Source organism: Phyllostomus discolor, chromosome 1, assembly GCF_004126475.2.
Source record: "Phyllostomus discolor isolate MPI-MPIP mPhyDis1 chromosome 1, mPhyDis1.pri.v3, whole genome shotgun sequence".
NCBI lineage: Eukaryota > Metazoa > Chordata > Mammalia > Chiroptera > Phyllostomidae > Phyllostomus > Phyllostomus discolor.
In genome coordinates, this window is record NC_040903.2 from 167,799,767 (window position 1) to 167,815,126 (window position 15,360).

Sequence of the window (15,360 nt, forward strand, 5' to 3'; positions counted from 1 at the left end):
AGGGTAAGTGCATTTGAAAATCGGTGAAATGCAATAATCCTCAAACCGGGAATCATTTTCCATAAAAGATATGTGGCTCTAAGTCATATTTTTTTCCAGGGTTTCTTGACATTTTTATTAATCACATTGCCCATGTTTATAGTATGTCTGTTCGGCTATGAAATTGGGGGGTGTAGGTTTTGGACTAGATAATGTGACTATTGAGTTAGATCACATAATTTCAGAATAACACAAATGATTATGTAGAATTGTGGGTGGAAACAATCAATTCAGGATAGAAAATGCATGACAGTTCAGAGCTCCTATACAGAGTACATGTCTGTCTGTCTGAAGTCAGGTTTAAAAAGTGGCCCTGTCTCCAGCTGACTCATTTTGTCAGATGGAGTCACAGGATTAACCCTTGACATGTTCCTTTAAAAAAAAAAAAAGGCAAAGATTAAACAACTGCCTTGACTAGAGCAACATTTGATCCATCTGTATGCATTTTTTCCTGTAATATGATTCTCCTTGAGAAAGAAAATTGTGCTGCAGCTGTTACATAGATTAAATTAAATTTTTTCAAAAATATTCTTGAGGAAGAGAAAAAAAGACTATATTATAGAAGGTAATTTGTAATTGTGATAAAACGACTGTCTGCACCAACCAGTTTTAGTTTCTTTTGGATAAGGCAACTTCAAAAAGATAATATTTTGAAGCAGTAAACTTAAAGGGCCTTACTATAATGTGCAAGTAGAATATGAAAACATTTTATTTAGATTAACACCAGTTTTTTGGTGATTACTGTTCTATTTTTGAGGAATGAGTTTAATGTCATATATATATGTAGATCTACCTAACCACCACCACCACCCCCTTTCTAGATGCACTCTTAGTAAGCTGTGTATACCTAGTGAATGTACTATATATTGGAGGAGAGGGGTCTTAAATACACAAGTATGGATTTTGTATCTGTGTTTTTGAGAGGAGGAATGGAGAGTAGAAACAAAAGCTTTCAATTACTTATTCAACTCTGTTTAAAAACTACTGTACTTCACATTCAGGTTTCAGGTTTAACAGCACATCTTACCTTGTTGCTTAATAAAGTGCTTTAGAACAGTAAAAGATTATGCTGTTTGACTTTACTCTGAATTTCTTTTTTACTTAAGTATTTGATTATTCCTTTCAGAATAATATAGTTGCCTCTACAATAAATAACTAATGATGAAATACTAAAAATTTTATTGTGCTTTTAAATAGCCAAGATTGCATAGTTAGAGTTTAATTATGCTTTTGTTTTATCAGACAACATTGTGCACTCTCTCACTTTTCTGGCACACTCCAGAGAAATGAGCCTAACTACTGTAGGGGTTTGGGCGGTGTGTGTGTGTGTGTGTGTTTGAACCAATATATAAAAATTTTCTCAGTTTGGAATAATGATTGTAGGAAGAAATTGTTGAAGTATTGTCAGCGTTTTGTGGCTCTCCCATCCCCCATCCTAACTCAATTTCTATTCAAAGTAAGATTTTTAATTTTTTTAATCATTGGGAGAAAAAGGAAATGTCATTTCAGGTGGTTGATTTTCATTTTCTTTTTTTTTTTTTTTTAAGAGTAGATGTTCTGTTAGAGAAAGACTGTGTCTATGACTAAAATTTACTTGAATGGTTTTAAGACATGGCATTGTTAATTGTAAATCAAAGCTTTTTACACAGTTCTCTAAGGATTGAAATGGGTCTTTGTGGTCTCTCAGGAGGGAGGAAGTTACAAACCACTTTGCAGACTGGCATTTTAATAGTCTGCTGTACAGTGATGTTCTTTTGCAGCTGCTGCTTAGCCTTTTCTGTATCTGGAGAGTGTGGGGAGATTTTATTGTTATTCTGATAGCATCAGCTTTTAAAACATTGTGAAGTTAGCTGGCCTTATTGTCTGATTTAGTTTTATTACTATAATTTGACCAATATGTTTCATAAGAATGAGGGGGAGATCCCTTACAGAAATCCCTAAGAGGAGTTCTGTTTCATCAAAGGTATCTTAAAAAAAAAAAAAGTAATGTGCCCCTTTTTGCTGCCCGTGAGCTGTCCTCTGATTAACACACTTCTGTTAGAACCTAAGAAGGCACAGGGAGAAGAGATAGTACAGAGAGGTTTTGATGGGGGTACATCAAGAAAAGTTACTATTCTATTTTTTTGTCCACATCAAAAAAATTGAAATTTTTTTAAATAACAATGTTTTTGCATATGAGAAATATATATTTGCAGACAATGTCTAAAACCCTTTGACTTTTAAATATAATGCATGTCTAAAATCTGTCAGGTTCCCACACTGATTATTTTTCCTTTTTGAGAAATTTAAGCATTAACATCAAAATATGAATATATGAAATATTCCTTTTAAACAATAATGAATTTAGAGAGAGAAAACCTTTTTTAGGTTATCAGCCAGACTGTACCTTTTGACTGTTATACATACTGGCTTTTCATACTTTTTTATAAGGGAATACAAAACCTTGTTTGTTTTTTCTATTTAATTACTGAGTTGCTTAATATATGTTAGATGTTCTAGAAGAATATAGTCCATATTGATGTTATGAATAAGGAATTTAAGGAGATTTATAACTAAACATCTGTTTTTTGAACTAAACATTTTCATGAAATGTGTTCCTTTTTTTAATATGATTTTTATAATTTAAAAAATCATTTTTTATTCCAGCTAGTTAAGAGACACTTACATGACAGGTTCTCTTTCTCCAGGAAGTGATTTTGAACAAGGCTTAAATGTCCAGATCCTTCTTGTTACACATGATCCAGTGTTTCCAATTCCTGATTGCTTGCTTGATCTTGTGTTTATCAAAGTTGGAAGCAACTTTAGACCATGCCAGATGGCAGTGTTGCTAGAGGTGTGGCAAGCTAGGTTTCCCGGCCACAAGTACTGTAATTAAATTAAAACTAAAAACAGATTAGCAGATCTCTCAGTTTGCCTTTCTTTGAAATAGGTAATCTTATATATGTGACAAAATTAATAATTCCTTGGGATATTTATTTTTTATTATTTAGCATGTTTAAGTGACTTCTATTTTTTAATACCTTGAAGTTCGCCTTATTCGCATCTTCCACAATGCAAGGACTTAAAAGAAATTGAAAGAGGTTACTTACAGCATAAACCCTCCCTCTCTGCTCTGTGAGTTGGTTCAGTCCTGTTTTGCATAAGTTCCTTTTGAGTAGATCCATGTGTGGATGCATAGTGCTGAAGACTATCTCTGGCTGTGTGGATGTCTGTCTTAGAGAGAAGCTGTGTGCATTAGCTGCAAACAGTAACATTTTCAATATCAACATGTATTGTGCTTATCCTGTTCCTGGAATGGGCAGCAATTCTTTGATGTATTACTACAATGGGAAAACGGTAAGTGTTTTTTCTTTGTTCATTTGGCTTCTGACTAGTTTGTTTAATGAAAAGCAATGTAGGTTAAATTGCTTTTTACTAAAACCTGTGAGGTTTTGTTTGATCATTTTCTGTGATTTAGATTGTGTATTTCTTTGTAAGAAGTGTCAGTAAAGTTGTGTCTTCAACACAGTTTGTCAATAGTTGTTGACTTTTATTTTTAAAATAGTATAGAAAATAAACTTGAATTTGTCAGTTGTGATTTTTAATGCCCGGTTACTAGCAGTGAGCTTGAAAGTACCTTTGTTTTAATGCTTTATTGTTTACAAATATATAATCTATATATGAAGTACATGCACATATATAGTATGAGAGGATTATATCATGCTTTTTAGATGAAGGCGAAGATGAAAGTCATATTGGATATTCATAAAAATAGCAAGTATGAAGCTCTGGGAATGATTAGGGAAGCAGTCAGCTAGTAAGGGCCGTATTTCCTGTTTGGAGTTTCAGGTCCAGAGCCTGACTTTACTGGTATACCATCTGTTTCCAATCAAACTAGAATTTTGACCCTGTACAGATTAATAAAATAAATCAGTATTTTTCAAGAATGTAGTTATACATTTCCTAAAGAATGTATTTCTGATCAATTTACAGCACATGATTAGATGTTTTAAAATAATACCTTTCTGTGTTGTTTAGTAAGACTTTTCTACTTTCATTACTTAGTTTTAATTATTTAATGTGTTTCTGGAAAAATACCTTTAAGTCAAAGATTTTGTGTATTCTAAAAAGAAAGTGAACTTCTCTGACAAGGAGAATAGGAGGGAGTTATCTTTGTAGATATTTGTTAAATATTATAAAAATGTTATACTGATGAATAACAATCTTGGGTTTATGTCAGAAATTCGGTATTTTTCTTCTCAATCATTCCCCAAGAAAGTTTTCCCTCGGGTGTTTTATTATTTACTTAGTGGTTTTTGAGGGGTGGGGGGTAAGGAGTGGAAGCATTTTTAATATTAATGTTTGAAGTTATAAAGAAAATGTAATCACATTTCCTAAAATAGGTATAAAATCCAGATACATTTGTGTCTACCCTTCTTACTACTTGAATGTTTTTAAAGTAGCATACATGGTAGGGCAAAAGTAGATTAATACAATAATTAATAAATAATAATGCAGGAATAAACTTTTGCATACTCACAGCTTTAAGCATACTTTTGTCCCACTCTGGATGTTTCTAAGGAGGGTATGAGGGTACATGAGAACTAATGAAAGCACTTCTTCATTCTCCGATTGCTTTGGTAAGGCCTCTTTGGACTGTTAGCATTTGGCTGATAACTTTGGTTAAGATTTCTTAATATATGATAATCAAGCCGAACTACCCTTAAATTCATTAAAAAGTATATGTGCACACTGCCTGTAAAAGTAGAGCTTTATTAGAATGTGAGAAGGAGATTTAGATGGGTTAATATAAGTGAAATTACTTGATCTGTATGCAGTTTTCTCTTGCTAACTGTCTTTCAAATGTGAAAATATTTTTATGTCCAATTCTAAGTAAAATAGTCTGTTTAAAGGTGGTATGTGTGTGTGTTCAGTAAAATTAATTATACAGGACCCCTGAAGCAAAGAGACTATAACTCAAATTAAGTTTAGATTTTATTCTTTCAAGAGCACAGATCACTCTATTACAACATTTTTCTTTGTTCTACATTGCAAGGGTGTGGGGGGTGGGCAACAGCTTTGATCGTATTAAGTATTTCCAGGCTTAGTGTAGATGACAGAGCTGGTACGGTAGAGAAGTGTAGCCTGAAAATTGATAGCCTGTGCCTGATATAGGTCAGAGGTGACTTATGTTCCTGAAAAATGCATAAAGAGATGATATATTTATTGTCTTAGTCTTCTATAGCATAAGGCCCTGGTTTTATATGTATTTCCTTATGTACATTGTATCTTTACCACTGCTATCTAGTTTTTTACTATTATTCTCTTCAATAAGGAAATCATGTGGTATGTAGTTACATTATCCAAAGACTATGTAAAGGCCTCAGTCTTAGTATATATTAGGAAATATCTACCCATTGATGCTTTCTAATAACAACTATCACTTTAAATTAATATTCCTGGACGCTAAATGAAGTACAGTTCTCCATTTGAGTTATGGAATTTTTATATAATTCTCATAGTGAACGTTAAGTTTAAGCTCCCTTTTTGATCTCATTTTATCAATTTATTTTAAGATGATAGGGCAGATTAATATTTTGAAATGCTAGTAAGTTCACATTGATTTTATTTTTTTTGATCCCCTCACAGGTATTATGAGAGAGCAAGAAATCCTAAGTGGTACTGGTCTTAAACAAAATGCCCCCCCCTCTTTTTTGTTTTTATTTTTAAATTTCCAGGTTGACTCTATATATTTTGACTATGTTTTGGCTATTCTAATAATAAGAATGAAAAACTGTAGGAAGAACCTTTAATCAGAGAAGAGCTTTTTCATATGTTATTATTTAAGATTATGTGGCCATATTTTATTATTGGAATATAACAGGCTTAGACACTTAACACGCAGAAGAGAAAATCCAAAAATGTTAACCCTTTTTTCCCCACTATTTAAAAAGTGAAAGGGTTAATGTTCTATATCATACATAACTTGAGTGTCGCTGTATTCTGTGCCATGCTGTAAGATAGTAATATGTGTTTATGATAGAAGACTTAAACCATTTAAATATTACCTATTTTTTGAGATTTAAAAAATGGAATAAAAATTAGAAATAGCAAGGAATAATGGGTTTCTGAAGTTCCTTATAAATAAGGAATTTACCCTGCATTCAGTATACTCATTGACATGACTAAACTATGTCCTTTATGCAGAAAGTTAGAATGTCTTAGAAGTACAGGAAGGAAAGTTTTGGGAGGAGAGGATTCCTCCTGTGTTCTTCACCTTGAGGAGTGGAGTTTCAGCCTTCCTCTGATTTGATCAGCCTCCATTTTCTAGGCCTTGAACTGAAGATACTACAAAGTATTTCAGGTATAAAAATTGCAGCAAGTATGAACATGATGTTCTTTTAATTGTATCAGGGGATTATTTTTTTTCTTATTAGAGACAACACAGAAATCCAACTTTAAAACTCAAGCTTAAAAACACATTTTGAATATTGAGCTTCTTTGTATGGAATCTGGGAAAGATGAGACAGGAACAAACATGATTATAAGGCCTACTCTGTGTCAGGAGCTATGCTGGGGACTTTATGTTTACCTCATTTAATTCTTGCACTTACCCAGTCATTTATCTGCTTTTAACCTTTTATGAATAAGAGAAGTGAGGTTCAGGAAAGTTAGGAAACTTGCTCAATCCCCACCCAATTAGTAAGTGCTTAAGCGAGAAGTGAACACAGGTCTCTGTCCCAACAGCAGGTTTTCTCTTTTATATCATCCAGGAACAAGTAGTCTCCATAGCAAAGGGCCAGACTTCACTTATCCTTACTACCATTTGTATCAAAACATACTAAAATGGAAAGAAAATGTAACTGAGGAAAACACTAGGCCATTCCTAAAAATAAATATATTTTTCATATGTGATCAAAACTACCAGTTTTCTGAATGCTAATTAATGTAGTCAGTCAAAGAAATTTTTATTTTTACTTAAGATGAAGAACTTAAGACTATCCTAGATATGTTTAAAAACTCAGGACATCAGAATAGGAGGTATTTTCTTCTAATAGAACTCAGCACTGAAAATTGGTTTAGCCATAGTTTTGGCACCTGCCTGCCCACGTAATTCATATTTTCGAGAAGTAGTGTTTCAAGTAGCTAAAATTGCATTGTAAGTATTTCCAAGACTTATTTTTCAAATAAACATTTTTAGTAATAGAAGCACAGAAACCTAGGTGAAAGTGTATACAACTACATTTCCGTTTCATTGGGGATTTGTTGCTAATTAACATGAAAGAGGAAAGAAAAAACAATTTTATTAATTCAAATTTCCAGGCTGTCTGTGAGCCCAATGGAGTTAAATCTAATGCGTATGATGAGGAAAACATGAAGTCATTTAATAATTTTCTGAAGACAGAATGCTAAAGATATTTAGTGACAAGGACTTTAGCTTAAATACTTTGATTGGTTTTCCCTTTACCGAAAATATAAGACTATAATTCCAGATATGAATCCAAGAAGGTATTTTTTCCTCTTGATTCAAGTGAGCACAAATACCAGGGAGGTAAAACTATAGTCCCTGCCAGGAGAGTATGTTGTCACTCACTGGTAGCTTTATTAATGTTTTAGAAAGAAATTTATGTCCCTTTCCACTAATTAATGAACTTGTTAAAGAAAGGGATCAGGTGCTGTACTGTTGGATCTAAATTTCCTTAAAATGTGGGTAACTAAGAAGTGATGTTCATGAATTTGTTCAGTGTAGTTAATCCTGGTATACAAATTTTAAACCCAGTCCCTTAAAAATATTCCATAGTTTACCTCACAGGAAAAAAATTGTGGTTATGATAGCAGTTACAATAAAGAGCTGATGGAATATGCCCAGTGCTGTTAACTTAAGGTTAATAAAAATGTGTTTAACTTAACCTAAGAAGTGTTTCTCAGTTGAAAACCAGTAATAGTCAATTACACTTGTTAGACAGCAGAAGTAGTCGTTGATTTTAAGCAACTTTGTGCCAGAACCTGGAATTCTTTTTTCTTACTATTGTTAGAAAGGACATACTACTTTATTTTAAATATGTCTCTCAATATGTCTCTGAAAATTCTTGGGAAAAGATAATGTTCCTTTTAGTTATGAAACTGTTGAAAATATAAACATATATATGTACCTTTTACAGAAATTGTCATAGAGTTTTTAGTGGGCTAATTAGATGAAAAGAATCTTCTATAGAGATAGCTTGTGCATACTGAGTTTAGCCCCTATACTTCAGACATTTTGTTTTATAACACCTCATGGTTTCAGTTCTTGTGGTATTTAGTACTGGAGCTATCCAAATATTTTCTCCCTCAGGCTTGGAATTACTATTAAAACTATGGTCGTAGATTGTGTTTTATGGCGGAAAATTTTTATTTAATATTAAAATAGTAGAGCATTGATAATTATCAAATCTGTCATTTGTATATTAAATATTGGGGAATTCTTAAATTAGGAATTCTTTAAATTCTTAAATCATAGGTTTATTTAAATGTCTTTAATAACTTTTTCTTTGGGGTTATGTTTGTTTTAATTTAGATTAGAGAAGGAACAAGGAAAGTGGGAAGACCTAAATTTCAGAAACTTTAAAATTTTGCCATTTAGATTAAAGATGCTTTTTATCTGTGTGTATGCATAAGACCAGTATTCATAGGAAATAAAGGATCCAAAGTGATCACAAAAATCAATAGGAAATCACTTTTAGGAAATTTCTTTAACTTCCTCTAACATCTATCTAGCACTCTTATTTGAGTGAGTATAATTATTGAAAAACTTTTTTATGTACTCTTTTTTTCAAACAGCTTCTTTTTACTAAATTCAAGTTTCATAAAATTCAGGAAGCTGTTGTTTACATGTGTTACTGTGTGTGGAACTTGGGTAGGTTAATCAGCAATAACTAAAACATAAATCATACAATAATTACTTAGTTTTTTTCTTAGTTTTTAAGTGTTAATTCTTAAATGTGCACATTTTTGAAATTATTGGCCCAGAGGTTTAATTACAATATTTCAAGGTAAGATTTGACCTGAGTTGGGTTTTCTGTTTTTCCAATGACCTAGACTTTTTTTTCAGGTTTTAAGTATCAGCCTGTAAAATTTTGTATTGTTTAATACAAAATATAGTTATATAAAATATAGGACAAATTAAGTGGATGTTCCTCAATATGATTTTATATTTTTATTTTAAAATTATTAATGGTAGGGTAAATTAGCCAAATGATTTTATGTTATTATTTTGCTAGGTTGAAAAAGATTGTGCTGAATGTGATTACTCTTATTAGCATAAACTTTTTTACATATTGGATGTCAGCATCAGCATGTAAAGCATTTAATGATATTTAACACATTAGAACTTAAAAGAGAATTATTCAAGCCATCTTTACAAAAGAACAAATAGAACTTAAACATATTGGAGTTTTGATAATAATTTCTGTGTTAGAACATGTTCAGAAAAATGGATAAGCTTCTCTATCTTTCCAAATTAGTTAAAGGTGTTCTTAAAATGTTTGAGTTTAAGCTGATTATGGTCTTGTTAGGCCTTCGAGCTTATAAGACTGTATTTAAACTGGTAGTAGGGAAGAGTAATCTAAACCTGTATTCTTCTATAGTAAACACTTGTCACATATGATTATTTAAATTAATTAAAATTAAAAATTTATTTCCTCAGCTGTATTATCCACATTTCAAGTGTTTAATAGTCACATGTAACTAGTGGCTACTGTATTGTACAGCACAGGCATAGGGCATTCATTCCCATCATCACAGAAACCTCTACTGCACAGTGCTCATCTAAAGCATTCCTCCCATTTTCTGTGGAAGATATCTCATATAGGATATACAGCTATTCTCATGTTAAGAAAATTCCCAATTCATCCCATCATTTGGGATATTTAAAAATATCAGTCACCACCCAACCTATAAATCTATTTTAAAAAGCATGAGGAGTGACATTGTCTTTTAACTCATCACTGGGTGTGACAATATAAAAAGAAAATCTCTTTTTAGCAAAAGCTTTTACTTTTCATTTTTTCTCAGTATCAGAAAATCTTTTTGCCTGCTTGCCTTGCATAGATGTTTCTGATATTAATTATATGAAGGATGCACTGAAATCAAGAGCACAGTACGCAGCTCCAGCCTTTAGAGCTCAACAGAGAGTGGGGATTGCCCTGAATTTGAGGTTATCAAAAAAAAAAAAAATGACTAAACTGAACCATCCAAACAGGAAAAAGGGAATCTTTTTTTTTTCTAACTTGACTCCTATTGGTTGTATGAGCTAAAACATCCCAGGATAATTATGTAATCACAATAATTATAAATAGTCATCCCTGGAGAACTCTAACACTCAAAAGTCAATTTGGGTGGGTGGGATGAGGACATTAGATATATTGGTATGAATTTGTTTTTTTTTTTCAACCAGACTTAACAGTGAAAAAGAGACAATTAGATTTTCAGTTATATATTTGTTCATGTCAGAATAAATGCAGTGGTTCTATTCACCAGGAAAATTTCTCTCATAGCCATACTTGAAGGAGAAAATATAAAGTGCTTGGCAAAGAAGAAAGATTGTCCCATAATAGCTACTGTGAGCCTGATATTCTTAAGTGGAACTAGAATTCTAAAGACAATTTCTGAGCATCCACCACATTTTAATAGGACATCTTAAATTAATTGTACTTTTTTCTATTTCTTTTTAGTTTGACTCCTGGTAGATTTTAATTATCTTAAAGCATACATGTTTTTTCTTTTAATTTTGAGATTGTTTGTTGTGATAGAAAAATCATACTTAAGATTAAAACATATGATTAGATCATTAACTAGGAAAAAACTGGCATCTATGTGCAGGTGATCAGATGACATAAGCAGTCTGGTTTTAATTTGTGGCCAGTACTGATTGTAACTAAAAGAGACTTGCTCTTTTTGTGGAATTGGCTGACTATTTCCCTACATCTGGAGTTAATAAAGTCTTTGAGACCACATCAGTTGTGCTTTGCCGCAAGAACTCTTTGATCTGAAAAATCGAGACTGGCACAACTGCTGCTTCATAACATTGCATGTATGTTTTTGCAAGCTATGGTTAAGATACCAAAAGTAAAGTTCTTTGGCTGTATGAGATATGCTGTTATGCTGTTAGATGGGCCTCTATGAGAACCATGTTTTTCAAAACATTTTTATTAAAATACAAACTTTGTACTTATGTTAGTAAATAAATGATAAACTTATAGTATTTTAGTTTTAACCATTTTAATTTATAAGATCTATCCTTCAAAAGTCCATTTAACTTTTCAAAGTCTATTTATAAAAACTAACATTAAAAATAACTTTGCCTCTAAAATGAGTTCATTTTATTTTCTCTGTATAGTTTCAAAATTTTTATAAGAGTAGACCAATCTCTTCTCCTTTGTGGCTTATTTTGGTTTTTCTTGCCTTCCTTAACAGCTCTCTATCTGATCAGCGTAGTTTTTATTTGACAGCAATTTGTAAATCAGTAAAGTGGGATTTATCTTATTTGCTTTTGTAACTGCAAACATTTAACATTTTTTTCCAGTGTCAGCATATTCTGTTTGTAGTACACTGTGAATTGAATGGGAATGAGGATAAAGAAATATATTGATAAATTATATATAAATTTAAACTGGTAAATTATGTAGGTTTTTTGTGAAGTGACATCAAAACTGGAGTTTTTTCATAATTATCAGTGGAGACTTACATGCTGTTTCAGTCTATAACCTGGATGGAATTCGAGAATTTTATATTTCATACATTCAGATCAGTGGTGATGTGTATAGTAAATAAGTACATGCGACAAAAGAAAAATATTCTAGTGCTGTTTTCTAATTTTTATTCTTACTGTATTTTCTTGCTGTGTCTGTGGATTTACTTTACTTTTTTTGTTATTTATGGTTTCAGCCTAGTTTGGGAAAATATGTAAAGGGAAGAGAGGACATCTATATCTGTGGCTAAATTTAGGCACTGAAATTTGATTAAGAGAAAAAAATGCAAAATTCCTTCCCTGAAAACTTTTTCTTGCCGATTAGCCTATGTAATATATTCCAAACACATTTGTATATGCCCAGTTATTTCATTCTAACACTATTTTCATGTAATAACACTAAGCTGGAAAAGTCTGTTTAATATACATAATGAAAAGAAACATTTTATCTAACATATTCCAACATATACCTCTATCTAGGATCCTTCTGGATAATTCATAGCACTGTATCTTGGCCCAACTTCTCAGGTATCACAGGTGTGTGTGTGTGTGTGTGTGTGTGTGTGTGTGTGTGTGGTGTGTGTTTTAAGATTTTATTTATTTATTTTTAGAGAGGGAAGGGAGGGAGATAGAGAGAGAGAAACATCAATGTGTGGTTACTGGGGGTCATGGCCTGCAACCCAGGCATGTACCCTGGATGGGAATCAAACCTGCAACACTTTGGTTGTAGCCTGCGCTCAATCCACTGAGCTACGCCAGCCAGGAGGTGTGTTGTTTTTTACCTTTGGGATGTGAAAGATAGGAAACTAACCTGAATTACCAATCCATTAAAAAGACACCCCTTTGTGCAAGTATCAGCACAACTAGCAAGATGAGTAAAAATGGACTTTTTATCCTTTTATTTAGAATGAATTTGTAGGATCACATCAGACTACTGTAAGAAACAGTATTTGAGGAGTGAACAACAGTATAACTACTCCTATAAGAATGATAGAAAGATGATACTATTAGCTAATACTTGGTGAGTGGTTACTGTGCTAAACATTTTACATGTATTATCTTGTCTGATCTTCTCATCAACCCCCTGATGCAGGTACTGTAGCACCATCTTACGGAGGAGGAAGTTGAGTCTGGAGTATTAAATTTGCCAGCAGTCTTTACCATTAGTTAATGCCTCAAAGAAAGACTAAATGAATATAAATGACAGTTTATACAAACAAAAAATTGGTTCCCGTTGTAATCATAGAGCGTGCTTTCTCAACTTTTTTATTAGTGCACAGAAATACGTGTTCAGGGTAAAAATATCAAATTGTGTAGAAGGGCCTAAAGTAAATATCCTCCTTCCCAGTTCTGAGTCCAGATGTATAATCATTAAGTTTCTTGTATGTAATTCCAGAAATTTTTTATGCTTATGCAAAAAAAATAAGGTTTTTTACACATGCTCCTATAATTGTAGTAAGGTAATCACTTTCTGCCACTTAGTGAACACTTAGGATTTTTATTTTGAAGTGAAATTTGATGTATGTATCTTTACCAGACTAAGGAAAGAAATATGTTTCATACACTGTTTCATAATAGGACACATTCCCATTCTTCTCGACCTCCTGATTTATTTTTACAGACCATGTTTTACCTTAAATGTTATTTATTTTTCTTCTTGGTTTCAGTAGTCATCATGAAAATGCGTTGATCATGATTTGATTATTAAGTTATATGGTTTCCCTTTTAGTTTTCCGAAGAAATGCCAGTGTTGTCCATTTTCTACTTCAGAATGTTTATACTTTGCTTATCTGAAGCAGAGGTGGGCTAAAGGAAATTAGCAGTGCTCTAACAAATTAAATGAGATTTTTAAATAGTAACAAAGCATAGTAACATTTAATCCTAACATATTTTGATTTCTGATAACTCTTGTAACAGTGAAAAGAGTGAATTTTATAATTTCAATCTAAATTTTTATTTCATGCTATATTCAAAAGGCATTGGTTTTCCACCATCACATTTTGAATCATGAGCCTATATGGATTTATGTTTTGTAAGCAAAGTCAACACTTATGACTTATATTCGACTACAGGGTATAATTGTCACACAAAATGCATTGCGGGAATACAAGGTGGGGGAAAACGTACGTTACAGTTCTGAGTAGGAAACAATTTATTCTTGTATTATTATTTATTAATTAATGTGTTATTTTTCATATGAGCAACTGTAAACCTACTTTTTGTCCCACTGTACATTTGGAGTAGTATTTTTCTCTAGTAATTCAGCTAAAAAACAAACTTGTAGAATCAGGGGTGTCCAACCTTTTGGCATCTTTGGGCCGCCTGGAAGAAGAAGAGTTATCTGGGGCCACACATTAAATACAAACACACTAATGAAAACTGATGAGCAAAAAAAAGGTTTTTAAGTAAATTTACAGTTTTTGTGTTGGGGCTGCATTCGTAACCATCTTGGGTATGGGTTGGATACCCCTGATAGTAACCCAAGTTAGACCTTATTTATGTGGATTTCTGGTAGAGCCTCAGAGATACTGGTAAGCCATTTTTTAGCACTTTAATAATGTAGCACTCATTTTACATAAGTAATATAGTAATTTATATTTTAATTAAATTTCCTATTTAATTTTAAGGTATATGCACCATCCCCAATTCAGATGATTTCAACCGGGAATCTCCTAGTTATCCATCTCCTAAGCCACCAACCAGTATGTTTGCTAGCACTTTCTTTATGCAAGGTATGTACTGCCGGGTAGTTACCAAATACTACAAAAGTTATCTTTGTATGTTAGCTAAAAATTTTAAAGTTGTTAGGGAAAAGAATAACTTTATAGAAATCCAGACATATTTATCTAGGTATTTTTGGCTAATGTAAATTAAAAGTTTACTTTTAGAGTTCTCTAGTGTGATTTATTGCTGACTGCATTGTTGAACTATCCACAAAACCATGGGAGTGCCCATCTAGTATTCATTGAATGTATAACAGACTTCAATTGAGAAAAATGAATAGAGGTGCTATTTCTTATTTTATAATTAATTTAGAATAATATTAACAACTCTAGTTTCTTAGTTAAATTACAGATTTATATCATTCCTAGAATTGTAATATAAATAAGAGTGAATATCATAGGACAGAATATGACTTGTTAAGATAGAAAAAGTGTTGCCATTTCCTTTAATTCATGTCTAGCAAATCTTTTTAATTTGGTGTCCTGTGTTTTGGACTATGGGAAGCATGTACTACAAAGGCAGTAAATTACTGCATAAGTGGGTTCCTTGACTTTACGTTGGTGAGTGAAGTCATTGCTAACCACATTTCATTTGAAGGCTGACTCTAATATAGTCATGATCAACTTTACTTAGGGTTTACTATTAGACACTTTATTCCACCGTTTCAGAATTATTTGATATCATGTACATTGTTTGTTCTAGGTTAAGGACTTTTTAAAATATTTATGGGTATACTATTTAGCCAAAAATTAAATCGAACCTATCCCCAAATTTGGGATTTTTATTATCCTTGATATGAAAGCTAGATATTTTGAGGGTTTTCATAACAACTTACCTATTAGTTTGGATTACTTTTTTTTCTCTAGCTATACAGTTTTATTCCTTTTTTT

The 15,360-nt window shown here is 32.1% G+C and overlaps 1 protein-coding gene across 1 annotated transcript in view; it reads left to right on the forward strand.

The window, feature by feature from the left end:
* Positions 1–15,360, forward strand: part of TCF12 (transcription factor 12) — a 377,803-nt gene that overhangs the window by 317,953 nt on the left and 44,490 nt on the right. Inside the window, 2 exon segments of the mRNA XM_028505802.2 lie at positions 14,374–14,389; positions 14,392–14,478. Coding sequence (XP_028361603.1) covers positions 14,374–14,389; positions 14,392–14,478 — 103 coding nt within the window.